The 27,745-nt window shown below is 33.2% G+C and overlaps 1 protein-coding gene across 1 annotated transcript in view; it reads right to left on the minus strand.

Moving 5' to 3' along the window:
- The window catches only part of LOC132759628 (multiple epidermal growth factor-like domains protein 6), a gene marked incomplete at its 3' end in the record, with an annotated part of 149,088 nt that overhangs the window by 65,346 nt on the left and 55,997 nt on the right, over positions 1 to 27,745 (minus strand). The window contains 1 exon segment of the mRNA XM_060751437.1: positions 14,397 to 14,534. Coding sequence (XP_060607420.1) covers positions 14,397 to 14,534 — 138 coding nt within the window.

Raw genomic sequence — 27,745 nt, forward strand, 5'->3', positions numbered from 1 at the left:
TTCTTGTGTATCAGACTACAAACATGTAAATTATGTAAAGTTCCAATTAAAGTTAACCTACTTGTGCATCAGACAAAAACATGTAAATTGATTATAGTACCAGCTAAAGTTAACCTTCTTGTGTATCAGACTAGTAACATGTAAGTTATGTATAGTACCAATTAAAGTTAACATACTTGTGCATCAGACAAAAACATGAAAATTGTTATAGTACCAGCTAAAGTTAACCTACTTGTGTATCAGACTGGAAACATGTAAATTATGTATAGTACCAATTAAAGTTAACCTACTTGTGCATCAGACTAGACACATGTAAATTGTTATAGCACCAGCTAAAATTAACCTACTTGTGCATCAGACTGGAAACATGTAGGGAATAGGCCAGATTATATACTTTGTGATTCAAATATAAATTTTACGGACGATTTTAATTATATACCCGATGAGACCCTTCCCAGAACCTCATGCGATATTGTATGCAATAGCCGGGGATTAAAAATGTTAGATCTGTGTAAAGCAACAGGTTTGCGAATTGCTAACGGGCGTTATATAAACACGGACTCTTTTACATTTTTTAACCGTAATTCAAGCAGTACAATCGACTATCTTTTGTTGAAAGAGTTTCACGCACTTAATTCTTTTGAAATATTACCTTTCAACACATTTAGCGACCACGCAGCGTTGTCGTTTAATATAACTGGAATTGAGCCGTGTCGTACAGATACAGATGTACATTCTTCCGAATCACATATTTACTATAAATGGGAAGCTGATAAAAAGGCATCATTTAGAAGCAATATTATTGGAAATTTAAATATTTTTAATAATACTGTTTTTGATGACACTCTTGACGTAGATTCAGCAGTAACGCAGTTCTCGCGAGCTATTTTAGACGCGGCGGATTCATTATTTAAAAAAGAATATATGGGTAATTCAAATAATAGGAACAAGCCGCGTGATAATAGTTCTCCATGGTTCGATGATGAATGTTTAATGCTTAAAAATGAATATAAAAACACACTAATTTTATTTAATAACTGCAAGTCTGATTATAATAGAGCGCAGTTGTGCGACGCAAGGAAGCGTTTCAAATATATTTCACGCAAAAAGAAACGTGCACATAAAATAAAGAAATCAAGGGAATTGACCGATCTAAAAACAAAAAAGCCTCGTGACTTCTGGAAACATTTTAAGGCAAAATATAATAATTCAAATGGTAACATATCGCCGGATGAGTTTAAGACATATTTCTCTGAATTATTTAGTGATATTAGGACAACTTCCATTGATAATGTTGAAACTTTCAACGAAACTTCTGATTTTAATGTGAATGATTCAACATTCAGTGAACTTAATGGCCCTATATCGCTACAAGAGGTTATCACAGCAGTAAAAAGTCTTAAGCGCAACAAATCATCGTGTCCTAGTGATCACTTAGTTAACGAATATTTAATAGAAACAATTGATATACTTGGTAGCCATATTACTGATTTATTCAACAAAGTGTTCAATTCTGGACAATTCCCAGAATCCTGGTCTCAAGGATTTATAGTGCCTATCTTTAAAAAGGGGGATAAAAATTTGCCAAATAATTATCGTGGGATCACTTTATTAAGCAATCTGGGAAAATTATATACAAGTATACTGACAGGTAGAATTGAAAAATGGTTCGAAAAAAACAATTTTATTTCAGACGCTCAGTTTGGTTTTAGAAAGGGTAAGAGTACGGTTGATGCGGCCTTTGTATTACATAACTTAATAGATCACGTTTTATCACAAAAGTTGAGACTGCACTGCGCATTCATTGATCTGCAGAAAGCCTTCGACTCCGTCTACCGCAATGCACTGTGGTTCAAACTTTTCAATATGGGCATCGATGGCAAAATTCTACAAACGTTTAGGGCAATGTATGCTGTAGTAAAATCATGCGTTAAAAGTTGTAATAAGTACTCAGACTTCTTCGAAATATCAATCGGTCTAAGACAAGGTCTTAATAATTCTCCTGCCTTGTTCGCGTTATTTCTAGAGGATTTAGAACTATTTTTGCAAGATTCGAACACGTCTGGATTAACAATGTATGATATTTGTGTAATATTACTAATGTTTGCAGACGATATGGTTTTAATTGGTAATTCTGTTCAGGACTTACAGACTAGTTTAAACAAATTATATGATTATTGCAATTACTGGGGACTTCAAGTTAATATAGAAAAAACCAAAGTCGTAGTGTTCCGTAAAAGGGGTCCTGTTAAGCAAGAAGAGCGCTGGTACTATAACAACCAACCTCTTGAAGTAGTAAATGATTTTAATTACCTGGGGGTCGTGTTTAATTATACCGGTTCATTCGTTTTGCATAATCAGTACGTTATTGGAAAGGCGATTAAAGCTTCAAACATACTTTTAAACAATATCAACAAATATGAATTAAACCCATCGTTATCTATGAAACTTTTTGATGCATTTGTCGGTGCGATCTTAAACTATGCATGTCCGATTTGGGGTTTCTCGAAAACAAAGGAAATAGAACGCGTGCACTTGAGGTTTTGCAAGTCAATCTTGGGAGTCAAACAAAGTACTAGTAACGCAGCCGTATATGGGGAACTAGCGCGGTATCCGCTGCATATTACAAGATACTATCAGATTATTAAGTATTGGTTACAAATTCTATCGACGGATAACATTATAATTAAACGTGTATATGACGAATCGTTGAAAAGATGCCTAAATAGTAATACAGTAAGTTGGGCCGGTAGAGTTAAGATATTACTCGATCAGTATGGGTTTTCTGACGTTTGGGAAAATCAAGATAACGTAGATGCCAAACTCTTCTTACCTTTATTTAGACAACGGCTATTTGACTGTTACGTACAGAGCTGGCGAGCTGATTTGCAAGCAAATAATGTTCTGAACACTTTATATGTATACCTTAAAGATGAGTTCGTCACGAGTGACTATCTGAATGTAATAAACTCTAAGTATTTACGTCAGTCTTTGACAAGAATACGCGTATCGGCACATAGGCTGCGCATTGAAACTGGTAGACACGGTCGAAATCGCATAGAACGGTCCGAGCGAGTTTGTCAGCTCTGTGATTCTCAAGAAATTGAGGATGAATACCACTTCACTATAATTTGCAAAGCCTATGAAACCTTGCGTCATAAATACATTAAACAATATTTTTACAGGCGCCCAAATATGCACAAATTCATACAATTAGTATCTGCTAAAAATAAAGTTATCACCAGAAACCTGGCGAAATATATTTACCAAGCGAGTCGTATTCGCACAGAGCTGCTTTATACAATACAGTAATAATGCAGTTTTATTTTAAAGTTTGAATATATACGTTTCTAAAGTGATAAGCAATATCAACTATAATTAGTTGTGTTTTTTTGTAACGGCCTGAAACGACATCAACGTATTAAACATATATCTGTGGTCGATGCTACAATAGTACTTTCCTGTAGATTGTTGTCTTTTTCTCAATAAACACCAAAAGTAATATTTTTATGGCATACAGATGCATAATGACTACTTTACTTAATCATGTATAGCTATTGATTGAAACAGATGCTGAGGACATGTCCATATTATCAACGACTATATGATATTCCGTTCGTTCTCCAATAGTACTTTTTATAAATTGTTTTTCTTTACTGCCAAAAATAATATTTGATGTAATCAGTTTAAAAAAAATACTTCTAGAACAGGTGTTAATTTTATTCTAACTTGTATGATTGTTCAATTGATAGAAAGTATTTGTTCACTTTACTTAGGTTAATTTTCAAATTTGACTTTTCCTTTTCTAAGATGAATACTTAAGTACATATTTTCTAAGGTAATGTCTTAAGAACATACACATACTTATTTAATCTTTATACTTAAACATTATTGATTGCTGATACAGAATGTTAACATTGTCAATCATAGTGACCATATGCCATGTATTTTGTAAATGTATATTGTACAACGATGTACCATATGTTGTGTACAAGTTGAAAATAAATTCTTCTTCTTCTTCTTCTTCATGTAAATTGTTATAGTACAAATTAAACTAAAACCTACTTGTGCATCAGACTGGAAACATGTAAATTGATTATAGTACCAATTACACTTAACCTACTTGTGTATCAGACTAGAAACATGTTAATTGTTATAGTACCAATTAAAGTTAACCTACTTGTGCATCAGACTAGAAACATGTAAATTGTTTAAAGTACCAATTAAAGTTAACCTACTTGTGCACCAGACTAGTAACATGTAAATTATGTATAGTACCAATTAAAGTTAACCTACTCGTGCATCAGACAAATCATGTAAATTGTTATAGCACCAACTAAAGTTAACCTACTTGTGCATCAGACTAGTAACATGTTAAATAATGTATAGTACCAATTAAGTTAACCTACTTGTGCATGAAACTAGAAACATGTAAATCGTGTATAGTACCAATTAAAGTTAACCTACTTGTGTATCAGACTAGAAACATGTAAATTGTGTATAGTACCAGCTAAAGTTACACTACTTGTGCATCAGACTGGAAACATGTAAATTGTTATAGCACCAACTAAAGTTAACCTACTTGTGCATCAGACTAGTAACATGTGAATAATGTATAGTACCAATTAAGTTAACCTACTTGTGCATGAGACTAGAAACATGTAAATCGTGTATAGTACCAATTAAAGTTAACCTACTTGTGTATCAGACTACAAACGTGTAAATTGTGTATAGTACCAACTAAAGTTAAACTACTTGTGCATCAGATTAGAAACATGTAAATTCTGTATTGCACCAGCTAAAGTTAGCCTTCTTGTGCATCAGACTAGAAACATGTAAATTCTGTATAGCACCAGCTAAAGTGCATCATACTATAACCACGTAAATTGTATACAGTAGCTACTGTGTTACAAATGTGTTTCATCAGTAAAATGTACGTTTTGCTCCACTTTGCATATTAAAACTGGGTCTGTTACGATTGTGATTCAATCAGCATCGATAACATACGTAGCAATGTAACACTTGTGTTTCATTTCCATTTAAACTTTGTAACACAGGTTACGAACTTGATCCCATTCGTAACCGGTGTTACAAATGTGATCCAACAAAACTTTGGTTCTAGATGTTTCATGACACACATATTTGAATCTTATTAAAAACCAGATCATAGGATCTGGTGACGACCTTTTGAAAATTTGGATTTTCCCAATTTCTATAAAGTCATATTAAAGGGAGCTAATATTTTCTATTAATTGATTATTATAGTTCTTTCTCTTTTGAATGTTGTAGAAAAGACTTGCATTGAAAAGAAGTAACGGGTGCATGCTGGCATATAAAACATTTAAGATGGCTTCCAAATTGGATGCCAAATTATAAGAATTCATTATACTGATCAAGATGATGAGTCCATATTTAAATGAAATTCCCATCCATTTATGGTCGGGATTATTTTTTAAAGGCATTTAAAGGTAATTTTCAGAAATATGAAATTCATCTATTTTTGATTTGGAGGCCATATCAAAATGGTGGGCCATAAAACAGAAACTTTTTGTTAAACCTTATTTTAATGTCTAAATAGCCTGAATGATTGCATTGATTCATTAATTCAGAATATAAAATATCTCGTGCTGTACATTTACGTTTACATTAAATTTCACTCGTGTCATTTTTTTTAGTCTGAATGGCGTCCAAAATGGCCACAATTGAAAATATATATACTTTAAATTTCTTATAGCAGCAGTTAATTTCATGAAATAACCTGATTGCTGACACACGTACAAATCATTAAGATTTCTAAACGACAGCATTTTACGAGATAGCAACAAAAAAACTTTTACATGTACTTAAATGCATTAACTGATGGCCATTCCGAGTAGATGTAAATTTGTTTTACAAACTATATTTTTTTTCTAAAATTTCAATGATTCTCGACATTGTATACGTTTTCACCAGCAATGTCATGTGGTCCGAAAATAAAATCAAATAGACTTCAAATTAAGTTACAGCTGTAGCCCTCATGGAGCATCTAGCCATGATGAACTTAAGTGTTACAAGTCAGAAATTGAATTGTTTGAAAATAAGATGCAAAGAAATGATATTTACTGCACTTTATAATTTCCCCATCATATTTAATTTAATGTTGAATATAGCACCAAAACTTATCAAGTAAATGGCTGGCACAACAGAATGCTCTACGAAACATCTGTTATTTTTCGGAAATACATTTACAATTTAAATAATTAGTTATAAAGTCTGATTTTTTTGTGATTTTCAGATTTGTGATTTAAAGTTGTAAAACTCTGAAAATATTTATCACTTAAATCTTATAAACAACAAAAACATTTTTTGAATGATTGCTACTTCAGAATTTAAATGACACTGATTGCATAGTCATGTATCTAAGTATCGACCGTCACCTTTAAAACAATTCCAAGGTTACAGATCGAAAATAAGTCAGTTTGCTTTAGAACCGAAACTACGTTGATATATATCATAATAATGTACTTTGGGGTTCATTTTTAGATTTTGACCCTTTCACACAGCAGCCACAAAAACAGTATCAGTCTTATTATCACCAGAAAATGTTACTCAATGTAGTTACTAGATTATAAATATCCTTGAGACTTGAAATCATTTTACAGAAACTAACTTTTCTCTCTCAATTATGTTGTAAAAAGTAAAATCAAGCAACTTCTACTAGTATTAGACATTCTGTATTATCAAGCATCATTAAACGAGAACTTCAATCATGATATAATCATCAAGTTTGGAACCGATGTTTCAATGTCAGATCAAAAAGCGATGAGTAAGATCTATGTAAATTCTTATGTATACATCAAATGATTGATTGTAAAGATGTACGAGCAGAATCTACTTTTTAACTAAAATGCATTTGAAAACAGGATATATTATTGAAAATAACCTGCAACATAAAATAATTAAACAGACTAAACAGCAATTTGGCCGAATTCAAGATACATGAATATCACTTGAGGTAATGGCATTTTCCATTACCGGTGCAACACTAGAAAATCAAGTCAGGCTATATCCCAGGGAAATATGCAGAACGCCACTCATTTTTGAGCTTTATATATTTTGTCTTATGTTTAAAAAAAATGCATTATATTGCATTTCACCTATCGCGTAAAGTTCCATGCTGATAAAAAAACTGCACCACTTTTTTAGCATCGTAATGTGAAAGAAAGTCAGAAGAAAGTTAAGTCTCATTTCAATGTTGAAATGTGATCAGGTAGTTACTTCCCATTGTAAAATAGAAATTTAATAAGGTGTGCACGTGTCATTTAGGCAATATGATATAACAAGTTATTTATATTTCATTTCTGCATGAAAATGAGATAAGAGGCTACGTCTTATTATAACAAAGTAACATGATAAGAGGCTACGTCTTATTATAACAAAGTAACATGATAAGAAGCTACGCCACATTATAACAAAGTAACGTGATAAGAAGCTACGTCACATTATAACAAAGTAACGTTATAGGAAGGTACGTCTCATTATAACAAAGTAACGTCATAAGAAGGTACGTTTCATTATAACAAAGTAACGTTATAAGAAGCTACGTCTCATTATAACAAAGTAACGTCATAAGAAGGTACGTTTCATTATAACAAAGTAACGTTATAAGAAGCTACGTCTCATTATAACAAAGTAACGTCATAAGAAGCTACGCCACATTATAACAAAGTAACGTCATAAGAAGCTACGTCACATTATAACAAAGTAACGTTATAGGAAGGTACGTCTCATTATAACAAAGTAACGTCATAAGAAGGTACGTTTCATTATAACAAAGTAACGTTATAAGAAGCTACGCCACATTATAACAAAGTAACGTCATAAGAAGCTACGCCACATTATAACAAAGTAACGTCATAAGAAGCTACGTCTCATTATAACAAATTATTTCATGCTTTCCGGTGTTTTATTGTAATATATCAGATGATTATATTCTGATAAACCACTAGTGAAATTTATAAAATATAATTTTCACTGTAGCCGGACTATATCTGAATGCGGATGAAAAGAAAATCATAACTAAATGGAATAACAGGCAGAAATAAATGCCATCATGCGTAAATTTTGCTTCTTTAGGAAAAGAAAGTCGATGTCATCATACATAATGTTAAAAAATGTAACAAAATTAGAGAAATGTAACAGACCTATATTTCAAAATTTATAATGTGACGTCATGATGTGATGACGTCACAAGGGAGAATGCGCGACGTTACGCGGCAAAATTAGTAAAAACATACTTAAAATCACTATAAAAGCATGAAATAAAAAGAAAATTTATTTGTTTTACATATAAGATTGAAATATATTTCATTCGTGAACACCAGCTATTATATTTTCACTCGTGGCTACGCCACTCGTGAAAATATTGCATCTGGTGTTCACTCAGTGAAATTATATTTCAATCTTACATGCAAAACAAACAAATATCCTCTATGTAACGTCATAAGAAGGTACGTCTCATTATAACAAAGTAACGTTATAAGAAGGTACGTCTCATTATAACAAAGTAACGTCATAAGAAGCTACGCCACATTATAACAAAGTAACGTCATAAGAAGCTACGCCACATTATAACAAAGTAACGTCATAAGAAGCTACGTCTCATTATAACAAAGTAACGTTATATGAAGGTACGTCTCATTATAACAAAGTAAAGTTATAAGAAGCTACGCCACATTATAACAAAGTAACGTCATAAGAAGCTACGCCACATGATAACAAAGTAACGTCATAAGAAGGTACGTCTCATTATAACAAAGTAACGTAATAAGAAGCTACGTCTCATTATAACAAAGTAAGTCTCATTATAACAAAGTAACGTGATAAGCAAGTTACGTCTTATTTTAACAAAGTAACGAACTAGGGTTACGTCATATTATGAAAAAGTAACGCGATAAGAGGCTAAGTCTCATTGTAACAAAGTAACGTGATAAGCAAGCTACATGTACGTCTTATTTTAACAAAGTAACGAGATAAGGGCTACGTCATATTATGACAAAGTAACGTGATAAGAGGCTATGTCTCATTGTAACAAAGTAACATGATAAGCAAGCTACGTCTTATTTTCACAAAGTAACGAGATAAGGGCTACGTCATATTATGACAAAGTATCGTGATAAGAGGCTATGTCTCATTGTAACAAAGTAACATGATAAGCAAGCTACGTCTTATCAAAGTAACGAGATAAGGGCTACGTCATATTATGACAAAGTATCGTGATAAGAGGCCAAGTTTCATTGTAACAAAGTATCATGATAAACAAGCTACGTCTTATTTTAACAAAGTAACGTGATAAGGGCTACGTCATATTATGACAAAGTAACGTGATAAACAGGCTACGTCTCATTGTAACAAAGTAACGTGATAAGAGGCTACGTCTTATTATGACAAAGTAACATGATAACCAAGCTACGTCTCATTGTAACAAAGTAACGAGATAAGAGGATACGTCTTATTATTACAAAGTAACATGATAAGCAAGCTACGTCTTATTTTAACAAAGTAACGTGATAAGGGCTACGTCTTATTATGACAAAGTAACATGATAAGCAGGCTACGTCTTATTTTAACAAAGTAACGAGATAAGAGAATATGTCTTATTATGACAAAGTAACATGATAAGCAAGCTACGTCTTATTTTAACAAAGTAACGTGATAAGGGCTACGTCTTATTATGACAAAGTAACGTGATAAGCAGGCTACGTCTCATTGTAACAAAGTAACATGATAAGCAGGCTACGTCTCATTGTAACAAAGTAACGAGATAAGAGGATACGTCTTATTATGACAAAGTAACATGATAAGCAAGCTACGTCTTATTTTTACAAAGTAACGTGATAAGGGCTACGTCTTATTATGACAAAGTAACACGATAAGCAGGCTACGTCTTATTTTAACAAAGTTACGAGATAAGAGGCTACGTCTTATTATGACAAAGTAACATGATAAGCAAGCTACGTCTTATTTTCACAAAGTAACGAGATAAGGGCTACGTCTTATTATGACAAAGTAACGTGATAAGCAGGCTACGTCTCATTGTAACAAAGTAACGAGATAAGAGGCTATGTCTTATTATGACAAAGTAACATGATAAGAGGCTATGACTCATTGTAACAAAGTAACATGATAAGCAAGCTACGTCTTATTTTAACAAAGTAACGTGATAAGGGTTACGTCATATTTTGACAAAGTAACGTGATAAGCAGGCTACGTCTCATTGTAACAAAGAAACGTGATAAGAGGCTACGTCTTATTATGACAAAGTTACATGATAAGCAGGCTATGACTCATTGTAACAAAGTAACATGATAAGCAAGCTACGTCTTATTTTAACAAAGTAACGTGATAAGGGTTACGTCATATTATGACAAAGTAACGTGATAAGCAGGCTACGTCTCATTGTAACAAAGAAACGTGATAAGAGGCTACATCTTATTATGACAAAGTAACATGATAAGAGTCTTTGACTCATTGTAACAAAGTAACATGATAAGCAAGCTACGTCTTATTTTAACAAAGTAACGTGATAAGGGTTACGTCATATTATGACAAAGTAACGTGATAAGCAGGCTACGTCTCATTGTAACAAAGAAACGTGATAAGGGCTACGTCTTATTATGACAAAGTAACATGATAAGGGCTACGTCTCATTGTAACAAAGTAACGAGATAAGAGGATACGTCTTATTATTACAAAGTAACATGATAAGCAAGCTAAGTCTTTATTTTAACAAAGTTACGTGATAAGGGCTTCGTCTTATTATGACAAAGTAACGTGATAAGCAGGCTACGTCTCATTGTAAGAAAGTAACGAGATAAGAGAATACGTCTTATTATGACAAAGTAACATGATAAGCAAGCTACGTCTTATTTTAACAAAGTAACGTGATAAGGGCTACGTCTTATTATGACAAAGTAACGTGATAAGCAGGCTACGTCTCATTGTAACAAAGTAACATGATAAGCAGGCTACGTCTCATTGAAACAAAGTAACAAGATAAGAGGATACGTCTTATTATGACAAAGTAACATGATAAGCAGGCTATGACTCATTGTAACAAAGTAACATGATAAGCAAGCTACGTCTTATTATGACAAAGTAACATGATAAGCAAGCTACGTCTTATTTTAACAAAGTAACGTGATAAGGGTTACGTCTTATTATGACAAAGCAACATGATAAGCAGGCTACGTCTTATTTTAACAAAGTAACGAGATAAGAGGCTATGTCTTATTATGACAAAGTAACATGATAAGCAAGCTACGTCTTATTTTAACAAAGTAACGTGATAAGGGCTACGTCTTTATTATGACAAAGTAACATGATAAGCAGGCTACGTCTCATTGTAACAAAGTAACGAGATAAGAGGCTACGTCTTATTATGACAAAGTAACATGATAAGCAAGCTACGTCTTATTTTAACAAAGTAACGTGATAAGGGCTACGTCTTATTATGACAAAGTAACGTGATAAGCAGGCTACGTCTCATTGTAACAAAGTAACGAGATAAGAGGCTATGTCTTATTATGACAAAGTAACATGATAAGCAGGCTACGTCTCATTGTAACAAAGTAACGAGATAAGAGGCTACGTCTTATTATGACAAAGTAACGTGATAAACAGGCTACGTCTCATTGTAAGAAAGTAACGTGATAAGAGGCTACGTCTTATTATGACAAAGTAACATGATAATCAGGCTACGTCTTATTTTAACAAAGTAACATGATAAGCAGGCTACGTCTCATTGTAACAAAGTAACGAGATAAGAGGCTACGTCTTATTATGACAAAGTAACATGATAAGCAAGCTACGTCTTATTATAACAAAGTAACGAGATAAGAGGATACGTCATATTATGACAAAGTAACGTGATAAACAGGCTACGTCTCATTGTAACAAAGTAACGTGATAAGAGGCTACGTCTTATTATGACAAAGTAACATGATAATCAGGCTACGTCTTATTTTAACAAAGTAACATGATAAGCAGGCTACGTCTCATTGTAACAAAGTAACGAGATAAGAGGCTATGTCTCATTATAACAAAGTAACATGATAAGCAAGCTACGTCTTATTATAACAAAATAATGTGATATGAAGCTACGTCTCATTATGAAAAAATAACGTGATAAGAAAGCTACGTCTCATGTCTGCCATCATTTCAATGTGATAAGGACACCATGTGTCATCCATCATTGAAATGTGATATGGTTTTTACGTCTTTTTTCAGCATTGTAATGTATAAAGAAAACCACGTGTTATTCAGTATTATACAATTGTTACGTCTTTTTTCAGCATTGTAATGTATTAAGGAAACCACGTGTTATTCAGTATAATACGATTGTTACGTCTTTTTTCAGCATTGTAATGTATTAAGGAGAACAACGTGTTATTTAGTATAATACGATTGTGACGTGTTATTTCAGCATTGTAATGTATCTAGGAAAACAACGTGTTATTCAGTATAATACGATTGTGACGTGTTATTTCAGCATTGTAATGTATTGAGGAAACCACGGGTTATTCAGTATAAATGCGATTGTTACGTTTTATTTCAGTATTGTAATGTGATAAAGAAACCAAGTCTCATTTCAGCATTGTAATATAATAAGGAAGTAATGTCTCATTGAATCGTTGTCATGTGATAATGAAGTTACGTCTCATTATAACGTCTCATTTCTTTCTGCATTGTAATATGATAAGGTAGTTCAGTCACATTTTTCAGCATTGCAATGTGATATGCATGTGTGTCATTTCGGCATGATAATATGATAATTAGTGATATATTATGTGATAAAGTAACCACGTGTCTATAGAGAATAATGATATAGGAAGTTGGGTCTCATTTCAGCTTTGCAATGTGATAAGAAAACCACGTGTAATTTCAGCATCGTAAAATAATAAGAAAACCATGTGTTATGTCAGCATTGTAATGTGATAAGATAGCTACGTCTCATTATAACATAGTGATGTAATAAGGTAGTCACGTGAAATTCAATCATAGTGATGTGATAAGGTAGTCACGTCTATTTTGAACATAGTGCTGTGATAAGGTAGTCACGTGTAATTCGAACATAGGGATGTAATAAGATAGTATAGTCTAATTTGAACCTAGTGATGTGATAAGATAGTCACATCTAATTTGAACATAGTGATGTAATAAGGTAGTCACGTGTAATTCGAACATAGTGATGTGATAAGGTAGTCACGACTATTTTGAACATAGTGCTGTGATGTGGTAGTCACGTGTAATTCGAACATAGTGATGTGATAAGGTAGTCACGTCTAATTTGAACACAGTGCTGTGATAAGGTAGTCACGTGTAATTCAAAAATTTTGATGTGATAAGATAGTCACGTCTTATTTGAACATAGTGCTGTGATAAGGTAGTCACGTGTAATTCGAACATAGTAATGTGATAATGTATGCACGTCTATTTTGAACATAGTACTGTGATAAGGTAGTCACGTGTAATTCGAACATAGTGATGTGATAAGATAGTCACGTCTATTTTGAACATAGTGCTGTGTGATAAGGTAGTCACGTGTAATTCGAACATAGTGATGTAATAAGATAGTCACGTCTAATTTGAACATAGTGCTGTGATAAAGTAGTCACGTGTAATTCAAACATTTTGATGTGATAAGATAGTCACGTCTTATTTGAACATAGTGCTGTGATAAGGTAGTTACGTGTAATTCGAACATAGTGATGTGATAAAGTAGTCACGTCTAATTTGAACATAGTGATGTAATAATGTAGTCACGTCTAATTTGAACATAGTGCTGTGATAAGGTAGTCACGTCTAATTTGAACATAGTGCTGTGATATGGTAGTCACGTGTAATACGAACATAGTGATGTGATAAGATAGTCACGTCTAATTTGAACATAGTGCTGTGATAAGGTAGTTACGTCTAATTTGAACATAGTGATGTGATATGGTAGTCACGTCTAATTTGAACATAGTGATGTAATAATGTAGTCACGTCTAATTTGAACATAGTGATGTAATAAGGTAGTCACGTCTAATTTGAACATAGTGCTGTGATATGGTAGTCACGTGTAATTCGAACATAGTGATGTAATAAGATAGTCACGTCTAATTTGAACATAGTGCTGTGATAAGGTAGTCACGTCTAATTTGAACATAGTGATGTGATAAAGTATTGACGTCTCATAATATATTAATCTGACAAGTTAACAACGAGTCAATATGGAATTGTAATATGACAAGAAAATTTCGTCTCATTTCAAAATTGTATTGAGATAAGGCAATTGAGTTTTGTGATGAAGTAGCTAGGTTCCATTTCATCTTTTTACTGTGATGAGATATATAATAATATAATATACAACGTACCTTCTCTCGTATCCTATACACCAATGTTTGTTATAACTACAATTTGGCTTCCATACTTTCACCATTCTGGTAAACGCTTGAACACAAGGAACTCGCACTAAATCCATGCTAACTTCTTGATATTTACACACGTTTGGCCTGAAACAATAAGTTTATTGCATATCATCTTTGCTTCATCAATACAGTTCGGTAAAGTTATTACATTCACCTCTTCAGGCTAAAGCCCTCGGGTCCATTATTCATTTTGCGGGCCGATTATCACCTTCCGGCCCTCTCCTTCCGTGTATTGACCTCTTATTATCACACACCCGTGCCGATTTTGCGACTCCGTAAATATGGTATTGCACGGCCGTGCATATATTTTGACGTGACGTCATTAGCGTTATACAAACATAGTGTAAAGACGCGCTAAATGTTAGCGTTATACTATAGGCGCGTCAATAAAAAAATGACTCTTATTTCACTTTAAACGGTCTTGATTTTGGGTAAGTGATAAATAGAATATTAAATTCGTGTAAGTTCATTACTGACTTTATTGCACTCGTTGAATAAAATAATATTATGCTCGCCAGAGGCTCGCATAATATAATTTTATTCAACTCGTGCAATAAATTCAGTATTGAACTTACACTCATTCAATATCCTCTATTTATTTAATTTTACCCATGAAATATGGTGCTATATCAGTCAAATATATTTCATATTTTTTAAAAATAAATATGAAATATAAATATGAAAGTGGGCGGAGTCAAAACTCATATTTATTTTATGGGACTTCTTTCGCCGTTTTGTTTGAAAAATCTGATAAATACAAAACAACTTTTTCTTGAATTTTGTTTTGAAAACTATCTAGCATGATAGAAAATGGTCTAACTAAGAAAATTAATCCGAACACCAATATCTTTAATTCAGTAATTAACGCTGTACAGACGTTTAAAGTATTGTTTACATGACGTCACAATGTAGCGCCAAACAGCGCGTGCTTACGCATAAATTACTGCGCGCTGTACAATTGCAGTTGGTAGCAAGCAAGGGGATTCGTTACCATTTTCTTTGATAATGAAATTAAATAAAAAGGTTATTTTTTCGTTTTTCGTGAAATATGGTATATATTTTCACTCAACATGATAAAATGCCACATATTTTCACTCGCCGTACCGGCTCGTGAAAATATGTGACATTTTATCATGTTTCGTGAAAATATATTCCATATTTCACGCAAACGAAAAAATATCCTGTTATTATCACACACCCGTGCCGATTTTGCGACTCCGTAAATATGGTATTGCACGGCCGTGCATATATTTTGACGTGACGTCATTAGCGTTATACAAACATAGGGTAAAGAGCGCTAAATGTTAGCGTTATACTATAGGCGCGTCTATGAAAAATGGCTCTTATTTCACTTTAAACGGTCTTTATTTTGGGTATGTGATAAATAGAATATTAAATTCGTGTAAGTTCCATACTGAATTTATTGCACGAGTTAAATAAAATTATATTATGCGAGCCTCTGGCGAGCATAATATTATTTTATTTAACGAGTGCAATAAATTCAGTATGGAACTTACACTCATTCAATATCCTCTATACACCAGTCATTTGTAACCACTTCCCTTGACCCAGGGGGAGTGCGGGTTAAAAAAGAATCGTGTTTTGATGTCTGCACTGTTCCTGGGCAAAGGCAAGAATGTTATTATCTGAATATCCCTCGCAGGGCGAAGAATTTACCAGTGGTCGGCTTGGTTTAAAGTCAATGCCCCCCCCCTCCGCTATTCTCAGGGGTGGGGTTGAGTGGTGAGTCATGGAATAATAACTGATCACAAATCAACAGCCCTTTCCAAATAGACACTACTATAATAGTATATAATAATAATAAAAAAAACAATAATTATATAAAATACATATGATTTAAAAAATGGGACGAAAAAGGTCGGCCGAAACCAGACTTGCGCGGCCAAAAACGACTTGACCGATTCCAAAAATGGGCCGAAATGTGACCAAACCACTGTGCTAGTTTTATACTCAACTATGGGCTGTTATGAGATGTGAAGGCAGTTTTGTTGGCTAAAATATGTACAAAAAAAATATGTACGAAAAACTACAATAAAATATGAATGTAAAACTCAAAAAAAAAAAAGAAAAGATATGAATGCAAAACTGAAAAAAAAAATATGTATGCAAAACTTTAATAAAAATATGTTTGCAAAACTTAAACAAAATACAAATGTCACTTTTATGCCACCGTAATTTTGTTATATTAACACAATTTTTGGATATTTCAAGTGGTAAAATTAATGAAACTTTTATCACTTAAGCATCATCAAAGTATTGACCGCCATCTTGAACTCCACCTCAAATATTTCAATGTCGCAGATCGAAAATAAGTCAGTACTCAGTATTTAAGCAGAACTCAGATTACACCTGTAGACCTCTGGAACCCAAAGTGCGTTGATATGTAGCATATTAACGCACTTTGGGGTCAATTTCTCGATTTTGACCGCAAAGTGCGTTTGACCCCAAAATGCGGTGCGAAGTTTAACGCACTTTAGGGTCAGTCCCCAAAGTGCGTTTGACCCCAAAGTGCGGTGTTACAAAGCATCATAAACTAAGGGTACCTGATAAGTTCTGATATCATTCTCGTTATTTTGCGCACTAGAAAATGTAATAAAAAGTAACAACATTTTAGTTAGAACTTACCTTTATATTTTATTTCATAATGGCAAGAACTATCCTTTTTAGTTTAGAACATTTTAGTTTAGAACTATCTTGGAAGGACAAGAACTATCCTCTACTTTTATTTTAGAATGGCCAATGAGATTCCCATACATTTTGTATTTCGTTTTGTAATTTTAAAATGACCAATGAAATTTCTTCTTATATCCAGTTCTTCCCTGTAAATTTTACAGAAAGTCAAACTGAAAACTACGGTAACATGGAAGTGACATTTAACATTTGCAGTATTTTTTTCATCTCGTGGCCTTGAGGCTTCAAGATAATAGTTGTGGCCATGATATAAAACAATACTGCAAATGTCACCTCTATGCCACCGTAGTGTCTGGTATTTTATAAGTCATCCAACTTATTTTCTTAATGACGCTAATTATATGAAATGGATGGTTATTTATAGGCTTTACCTTTACATTGATCATCATTTCACTACGAGGCAAGTGTTTAATTGATGTAACCAGAAGAGAAAGCGCGCGGTTTTTTCCCCGGAGTAAATCTCAACAAACCTTTTTGATCATAAATTGTCAAAGTATCGTGTTTATAAACATTTACTGTCAGCCCTAATGCCTTGATGGAAAGCTGTTCCATGTACTTTAAATTCTTATACTTGTTGAAGTTACACGAAGAAACGACGGGCCTCATATAAAGGGAATCAGATTTACTGTTTCCTCTCTACTAATTTTATTGGCAGGGATAAATATCGACATCGACCTACTCCTACTATTGATTTACATTTATTTATTACTAAAATTAAAGATTTTAGTTCCTGGAATATATACAAATATATTTTGTAATAACTGTAACATGACCTTCACCGCAACCCGTCATGGGTGCTATGGTGTTCACTAATATCAACAACAGCAACAGCAGACGCTCGAACAATGCATTGTTTGATTTGAGCAGCTTAGTTTCAATACACGTTTATTTCTAACTTAAATGCTTTTCATAATAAAAACCGACAGATACTCACTTAAAATAAATCAATCTATTGAAACAGTATATGATTAATGTTAATTTCATCTTCTGACATTTTACTTAAAGATTACTCCCTTTGTATATAAGTGTCATATAATTATATTTATTACTGCATTTTTGCATGACATTTTTATTTCAAAGTATTGTTTAAACATATTCTGATTTAAGTCGCCAAGAAAAAGAAATGTATATATACAAAGAGTTTCAATATCAATTACATGCTTTGTCGGACCGTATATGTCACGGAACGTATATGTCACGGAACGTATATGTCACGGACCGTAAATGTCACGGACCGTATATGTCACGGAACGTATATGTCACGGAACGTATATGTCACGGAACGTATATGTCACATATGTCACGGAACGTATATGTCACGGAACGTATATGTCACGGAACGTATATGTCACGGAGCGTATATGTCACATATGTCACGGAACGTATATGTCACGGAACGTATATGTCACGGAACGTATATGTCACGGAACGTATATGTCACGGAACGTATATGTCACGGACCGTATATGTCACGGACCGTATATGTCACGGAACGTATATGTCACGGAACGTATATGTCACACGTGTGGGACATATTCGATTGAATTAATCACAGCTGTCTTTATGTGCCATATACTTTTCTGCAATTTGGAAGTAAATGCCTGACGTATATGTCACACATTCTACACAGTAAACCAATAATATCATAGTCGTTTTAACCTACCTTCATCTACGTTTAATAATAATCATCATCATCATCAAAACAACAACAACAATAGCATCATCATTAGCATCAATGATACATCCTCATCGTAAATTAGCAATATATTTGTTTAAGTCAACGCCGCTTTCCTTATAATTTACCCAGTATGTGCTAAATATTTTGGACATTAATAAATTATTGACTTGAAGGTAAAATATCGACTTTTTATGGAGGAGGGGGGATTTAAACATTTTAGTTGTCCGTGCGCCTGTGCAGTATTTGGGCTAATGTCATAAAACTTTAAGCATATGAAGTTATATACACTGGGTTTCGCTTGTCGATTTCCCGCATTTATATCAGAGTTATTGCCCTTTACTAAGTCAAAACAAGCAATTTTCAACTTGTCATATATGTTGTTTATACCAATGTGAATTGTTATATCTATGTTTGTAAGCATATATAATGTTGTGCATGTGAGGTTTTCATTTGGATTTGCACAGTAATGCCAGTGTTTTTGTCCTTTACTAAATCAAAATTTGAAATTTTCACTTGTGTGGCTGAGTAGCTAAACAGTGTTTGAAGCAGAGTTAAGAACCCTACGAGAATGTTGGTCAACATATGTTGTTGTGCATTGAGATTTCACTTGTAAATGTGAGTTGTGCTGTCATAGTTATAGCCCTTGAATTTTGTGAAAAAAGTGGGTAGTGTTGACATACGTGTCCTATAGTTTTAATAAAATTAATTGCCATGTTAAAGAATAATTTTCGGCTTATTCAAGTGAAATTTCATGATTTTATAAGTATGTTTTACAATAACTCGTAAATTGATATTCAAATCAATAATTACAAATATCCAAAAAATAATTTCGGACCTAGCTATTCATTGACCATCTGTGTGTCAATTTGCATAAAGTTGTGACAAATGTTTTTTTTTCTTCCAAGTTTATTCAACACATTATTTTTGTAAGTTTATCTTACGCGCACAAAGCGTGATTTTGACATGTACTTTACAAATGACGTTATACCACTAAATGAAATTTATTATTGTACGCCGTGACCTAGATATAAGCAAAATCAAAACTTTTTTAATCACGAAAAAACGATTTTTTGAACACTATCATAAATCATTTTCTTCACGCTGCGAACAAGCATTCTGTTCACTCCACATTAATAACATGCTTATGTCCAAATCCACCATGGTCATTGTCGAAATGAGGATTAAGCGCTTTGAAATTGTTTCAAACAAATTGTTTGACATATTTTAACATGCATTCTTCGTTTGCTTTTGCATGGTTGCAGCATATGTGCCATTAAAACTCTAGCAAGATGTGATTTTTTCTGATGAATCACAAAGTATGGATGATACTATAATAAGGGGTAGAGGTGGTCAAATGGCTAAGATGTTTGCCTCCTAGGAGTGTGGGTTCGAGCCCAACTCGGGTTACAACTATGTTTCCACATTTTGTCACCAGTACTGATACGTTCTGAGAAGCGGACTCTAAAGTGATTAATAAAAGCTGAAGGACGTGTTTCGCAATCGAGCATAAATAGATATGTTTAAACCAATAGCTTGTAGATTTATAAAGGGCCCTGGGATCATTTTGTACAAGCAGCAAAAAATATACAAAACATATTCTAGTGCAAGACGAATATACATGTATATTCTTGTTTACAGGGATATTGCAGTACGATACTCACAAAATATGTTTTGTACTTGTTTTTGTGAAATATTTGTTTATATACACTTTTAAAGAATTCGATGAAATATGTGTTTATTATACATTTTTTTAAAAAGACGGTGAAATATTTGTTTATTATACACTTGTGATGATGATAATGATGATGATTATGCTGCTGCTGCTGCTGATGATGATGATAATAAAGATGGCGGCTGTGGTATCTACGATTCCGTCATTAGGTAATTTTTCTTCTTTTCCTTCATTTTTTTTTCATAATAAACGGTATTGTGCAAAATGGACTTATTTAAGTAAAACAAATCCATATGTGAGTATGATGTGACGTATACGTTCGAATTTTCATTTTCATGCGCATTTTTGATACCTGACAAATACGTTCTGGTCAGCATAAAAAAACTTAAGGCCCTGTCACACTAGAATGCGATTTCACTGCGTTCGCACGGCGTTGTTAAATTTAACAAAGCGCCACGAGGTCGCATTAAAAAATGTAATATTGTTGATGTCATGAAGACTGCACGGCGTCTTCACGGCGTGCTCACGGCGATCATGGCGATGCTACGGAGCTTCGATGGCGCTTTAGTTGGCGATTGTCGACGTTCGGATTGCGCTTCTATGACGTTCTTTGCGCTTTCACTGCGTATTTACGGCGCTCATACGACGCTCTCGCGGCGCTCACACTGCGTTGAAATCGTAAAGCTCCGTGAAAGCGCCGTACACACGCAGTTTAAGCGCGGTAAAGACGTCGCACAGTCTCCGTACAAGCGCCGTGAATAACCACGGCGTTCATTCGGCGTTCCTTTTGCGCTTTCGCAGGGCTCCTGTTGCGTTGTAGGAGATGCTACTGAGTTACTACGGCGTCCTTACTGCGATGCTACTGCGCTCATTTTAGAACGCCGAGCGACGGCGTTTGTTTTGAGCATGTTCAAAATGCGCGCCGTTGGTCGGCGTTCTATGCGATGCCACTACGATGCTACGGCGATGCTGTGGCGATGTTTGCGATCTTACTGCGCTCACCTCGGCGTTCTGAATTTTCTTTGGACGCCGTGAGAACGCCGTCTTAGTGTGACAGGGGTTTTAATGCAACCGAATATGACACATTTTATGTTCCATATCCTGCTGAAGAGTGTGACATATTCGGTCCATGACATATACAGTCCGACAATGCTTTTTTTTTTAAAGTTGTCATCAGGATAATAGAAAACACAGCTTCCGGTACTGACCTACAATTTACCATAATTAAACGCAAAACACAATGTACGGGGGATTGCTCTTTTACATTGCATTGTCATTATTATGATGAAATAAGTGACATACATTTACAGCATTTAAATATAATGTATTGATGTGGTAATTGTTGTGAACGTTTGTTTTATCGTAATGAGATATTAATGCATATTGTTCGTGATTTAAAGAGCGCACTATCTCTACTATTATGAACGTTAATAATAGTTAATTTGACATTTCTCTCCGTACATTTGTTAGATTACAACATAACTGTATTGTTTCAACCTTACATTTCTGTTGCATTGATTTCTTATGTTGAAATCACACATCATTTTTCAAATCTAAAAGTAAACGATTCGTTTATCATAAATTTAAGGTAATCATTTCTTTTAGATGAATACTGTCGTTTCATCACGATAAATAATTTACACGGTTTTAGAAGAAAATAATTGAGTGTTATAATGGAATAAAATCTTACATTACGGGCTTCAATACAGAATTGCAATACTTCATGACAGAATTATACAGAAATTGAAATTGAATTCGTGCCATTTGAAACAAATAAACAAAATTGAGAAATAAATCACAGAACAGTTGTGAATAAATCACGAAGTTACTTTTAAAAGATTCACGAAATGTTCGTTCCCTTTAAAGCTGCATGCCTCCAGATGAGAATTTTTTTTAATAAAATCAAACATGAGAAATATGTACTAAAATTTTAGGAAAAGTAAAATGAGTCATGATTCAAAATATATTTTACATGTAATGTGCGATTAATAACTGATTTTCCAATATTTACAACTATGTTTCTACTGCGTTACTAACGCAGTATAATACATTCAAATACATTTTCAAAATTTCCATGAAAATAAGCATGAATCTGGAGGTGTGCTGCTTTAAATGAGCACACTTTGTACAAAATAAACTTTTTGTTTTGTATAATAATATTTCTTTAAATTAAGAAAAAGAAAGTAAATGAATAAAAATAGTGATCAGCAAGAAGATAATACTATTTCTCTGTTAGTTAAACCATGCCAAGTTTTTCTTCTTAATTCTAACAGTGAAATGATTAATTTGCAAATATGATTTTGACTTGTTACATTTATTGAGATGACAGAATGATATACCGTTCACGTAAATCTATATTGTACTTGAAGTATTGTATGTCTGCTGATAACATCTGGCTATCTATAATAAAATTTATCACTTGTCATCATAACTATCCGCTGTTACAGTCACGTGATATAATGATTAAAGAAAATGATTACTACCAAAAAAACTAATACAATATAATGTTGTGATAAACGTTCAAATATTATGCTTTCGATTTCAATTATGATTGTATAAAGTTAAAACATACAAAACTCTCAACAAATTGAATGTTTTGTAACATCTTACTTGTGGACTTACATTGTAAAACATTTACTTTATTTCTACTTTTGAGCATGATTCTTCGTCTATGATTAAAATATTTACTGCAAAAGAATTTTATCGTTATTTTAATACTAGAGGAATACAATACCTCGGTATATAAGGCAATTCTTTATAGAATTTCACTAGAAAAAACCAGGCTTAATGTCATAAATAATTACGCAAATGATATATTATTAATGATGAAATGATTTCATATCTTTCGTTCTAATCCATTTTAACATTGTACATATTGGATGAATGTAAATTATGTAATGTTATGATTATGAATAAAATATGTTTAAACTAGACCTTATTTCCTCGAATTTATTGCAACATTTATAGTCAATAATATAATGCTTTAGGTACAATAAATACATAGGGAAGGGCCAATTCTCTAATGTTGTTAAAACTTGTGGCCCGACCCTTTTGCTTTTTTATAATAACTATAACATCCATGTATTAACTGTAAATGTATTCGTTACTGTTTTGTAGTATGTTTACATGAGACAATGTATCTGTTTTTGTATAAAATGTAAAAGCAATAAAATATGATTAAACTCAATAAATCCTCTTATGTTTCAAAGTTACTATGGTAACTATGATTAAAATACCCGTGTAACACATGAAAAGATGATCATAGTTACCAGACGGGATTTAGATTGGGTGGGGTACGGGGGAGGCTCAGCAAGTATCCCCACTCCCTGTTATCTTAAAGGGATTCCACTGAGGTTTCTTAACATGACGGGACAGGAAATTTATTTTCGATATGAAAATTCCAATTCATGAATTTAGACCAAATTTCAGATCATTTGCACTCTGTTTTGTAAAATGATTATTCTTATTATGAAAAAATGACGCAAATTGAGATTGTGCTACGAGTGGCACAAAATACTAATTTCAGTTAATTTCTAAGTGTATTTCTTAATTATCTTTTGCATGTAAGTGGCCCGGCTGATCTACATGTATGTCAAAATTCAAAATTTATGTTTTTATGCGTTTAAACCTCCGTGGAGTTCCTGTATTTGGAAATAAAATGTGTGATGTGCATTGCTATCACTTTATTTACAATAGACTAGACCGTACTAGTTCCCTCCCACTCGCAGTATATAATGTAACTAATTATTCTTACCACATTTATATACAAATCTGTCAATGACATCGTATAAGGCCTAAAATAAATGACCATGATCTCACTTCTGTGCTCAGAGTCATATATTGAAATTACACCAATTTAGACAGAAAGAGACACACAATCATTCATGTTTTTCACCGGGTGTCGTGAATTCTTTTTGATAAAGACTCATCATATACTGATAATTTAAAGCGATTTAACTTACATACATGTATGATTTCATTTCGTATTTTGTCTACAACTTTGGAAACAGGATTCAGTTTCCTTTGTATGATATCTATAATTATGAAAGTTGCGACTCAATCAATTACCTTGAATTTGAAGTATAAACTTATTTTGCTTTTAGACTTTCGCAGGAATACATTCATTTTAAAGAATGATAAACATATTTTCTCTTGAAATAATATTCAGTTTCGTAATAGGCGAATACTGGTAATTTAAAGAAATGTCAGGTTTAATCTTTATAAATGACAAAATATGAGATTTTTTTAAACTCCAGTTCACGCTATATTTTCCATGTAATGATAGTTTTGTTCTTTGTAAGTGACGGTTGCATTTATACACGTAATAGATAAAAACTGTAACACACTTTAGGAATAACCATGGTCCATTGTTTTATTTCTCCGTAAGAGATTTATTTAGTGTTTGATTAAAAATAACTATTGACACAGTTTTTTATTTCGTTAATATTTTACATCAGGAATCACCATTAAATGAATGATTTGAGGTTACAGAATGGTAGGTGGTTTATTAAGTAGGTTGGTGGCTGAGTAGGTAGGTAGGTGGGTAGGTAGGTACATACATATACACCGTAGGGAACGTGTTACAGTATCGCAGTATAGAATTTTAAAGGTTGGGAGGACAGGTAGGTAATTTTTATTCCGGTCCATACTACAAGTAGTTTAGTTTCTAAAAGATGTTTTTGTGCTTTGCTTGTAAGGAACAGAATCCGGTATCTAGTCATATATTTCTTCAGACTCTGCACCGCAGATTTATCGTTATATTGTCTCATAAATATGCAGATTTGACTGTTTGAAAATTTGAATCGAGAGACCAACGCATTTTTCTCCAATTTCGACAATATTTATGCGTGCCTAGAAAAAGTAAATCTGCAAAACGTTAGTCCTTTATGTTAGGAAACGTTTATAAAAGTTAATGACCAGTTGAACTTATTTTCCTGTTCGTTAAATGCGTTTTAAAAAATAAACAATGTTACAGTATAGAGCGAGGTGATTTGTGCAAGGTTACAGCATAGACCTAGCGATTTTTATCCGATTTTGTTACAGTTTATACTCAGATTTCTGTTACAGTTTAGACTTCGATATTTTCTATATATACTAGGTAAAATGTATGAATGTTACATAGACTTTTAAATCTCTGTGAGCTTATTGGCCCGGTGGCTATTCGTTAGTCTGTCGTACACATGTGTGTTCAATCTCATCCGCTCAGTAACTACTTGGCTAAATGTGATGACATTTACATGACTTTCTAACAATTAGTTGTTCAAATATATGGTTTCGCTTGCAATCGGGGATACGAAAACCCAAATTATAGATTTTGAAAAAGGCAATGTTTAAAGACCCTTCTCGTCTCGAACCAAAAGCATTCAAATCAAATCATGATCATGGCGTCATTTCGAATTCTTCTAAGTTGAATTTACGATTATTTTGTCATTATTAAATTAAAAGTCGTTTTTCCTTATTTCAGACATTCTGTATAGCAGTTTTCATGTTTCTGAAAAAGAAAATAATATTGAAAGTTATAGAGTATAAATTAAGGTCAGACAATTACAATATCTTCTCTAGTGAGCCTGATGGAGATACATAAAAGTGGCAGAGTCCGGATAAGGCCGTCGACTTCAAATTATCTTTCATTTACTGCTGTAGTTGAAATCCAATCATGACTTTGGATTCTTTGTATGTGAGGAATCTATCAAGGTAATTTACGGAAGGTCGGTGGTATAGTCAGGTGCCCCCTCGTGTCTGAAATGTTCCACAAAGGGATTATGTGTCTTTCTTTACACTAAAGCAGGAATGTTTTCACATGACCTCAGTGTCGTTGAAATTTAATCCCTAAGAAAGCCAAACGTAACAAACCCTTTTAAATACATACAAAATACATTATTGTAGATGGAAATTCCAACTTGAAATAAAATTTAAGGTTGAAATATTGCTCACTTAAATACTGTTTAATCATTCTTAGGGTATTGCCTGCTTATTAATTGTGTCTTTTGACAGCTTATCTATGGTATGTAAGCTTCATAACCTCCGATCCCCTCTCAAAATTTCATTTTATTTAGTTTTACTCATTGTTTTCTCGTTTAGGGCACACGAAGTTTTTAACCTGGGTGTAATATGTCGCTTTTCATAGAATGGCAATAACGTGCCACATTGAAGGTTTCATGATAACCGCCATATGAACACATCCACATATGTTAAAAAATCTAAAGTGTACCAGTTCATGTTTAATGTGAATTCTGCTGAAGCCGGTGCTAGGAGGCGTGGACGGTAGCTTGCAGTTACCACTACCGTCCATCAACAGGTTTAATCAAACTGAGCCTGCAACATTTTCATATTTTCCGTGTTGGACTTCTGTTAAGGATTCTTTTTTCTCTATTTTATTACTAATAGGCATTATTATAATGTGTAATGAAATCAAGCAATAATCTTTCTTCTCTCAATACAATTCGATAAAAGTTACTGTTGTTGTCGCGAAAACAGTCCTTACTTAGGACATTACTTATACTGCAAAAAGTCTCAATCTGAAACTTAAAGTAAGAAAAATAGCAAACTATAACTATTCTGCTGAAGAAAAAAAGTAATACAACCTTTCAAGAATGTATAAAATAGAAAGGTATGAGTTATTTCATAAAAATAATGGATACACGAACTTTGTTTGAAATTTGGCAAGTATCTAAACTGTAACCGAAATCTGGGTATAAACTGGAACAAAATTGTATCAAAGTCGCTCGGTCTATGCTGTAACCCTTCAAAATTAACCTCGCTCTATACTGTAACATTGTTTATTTTTCAAAAGCATTTTACCAACAGGAAAAAGGGTTCAACTGGTCATTTACTTTTATAAACGTTTCTAAACACAAAGGTCTAACATTTTGTAGATTTACTTTATCTAGGCATGCTTAAACAATGTCGCAATGAGGAAAAATGCGTTGGTCTCTCGAATAAAATTTTTAAACCTTCAAATCTGCACATTTATGAGACAAAACAGAGATAAATCTGCGGTGCAGGGTCTGAAGAAATATATGACTAGATACCGGATTCTGTTCCTTACAAGCAAAGCACAAAAACATCTTTTAGAAACTAAACTGGCCTGAATAAAAATCACCTACATCTCTTCTCATAAATAATCCTCCATCTTTAAAAGTCTATACTGTAACTGAAAAACGCGATACTGTAACACGTTCCCTACGGTGATATATCTCAGGAAAATATTTCCAGTCCCTTTATTTTATGTGA

The sequence above is a fragment of the Ruditapes philippinarum genome, unplaced genomic scaffold (assembly GCF_026571515.1).
Source record: "Ruditapes philippinarum isolate M1 unplaced genomic scaffold, ASM2657151v2 ctg229_1_1_1_1, whole genome shotgun sequence".
Taxonomy (NCBI): domain Eukaryota; kingdom Metazoa; phylum Mollusca; class Bivalvia; order Venerida; family Veneridae; genus Ruditapes; species Ruditapes philippinarum.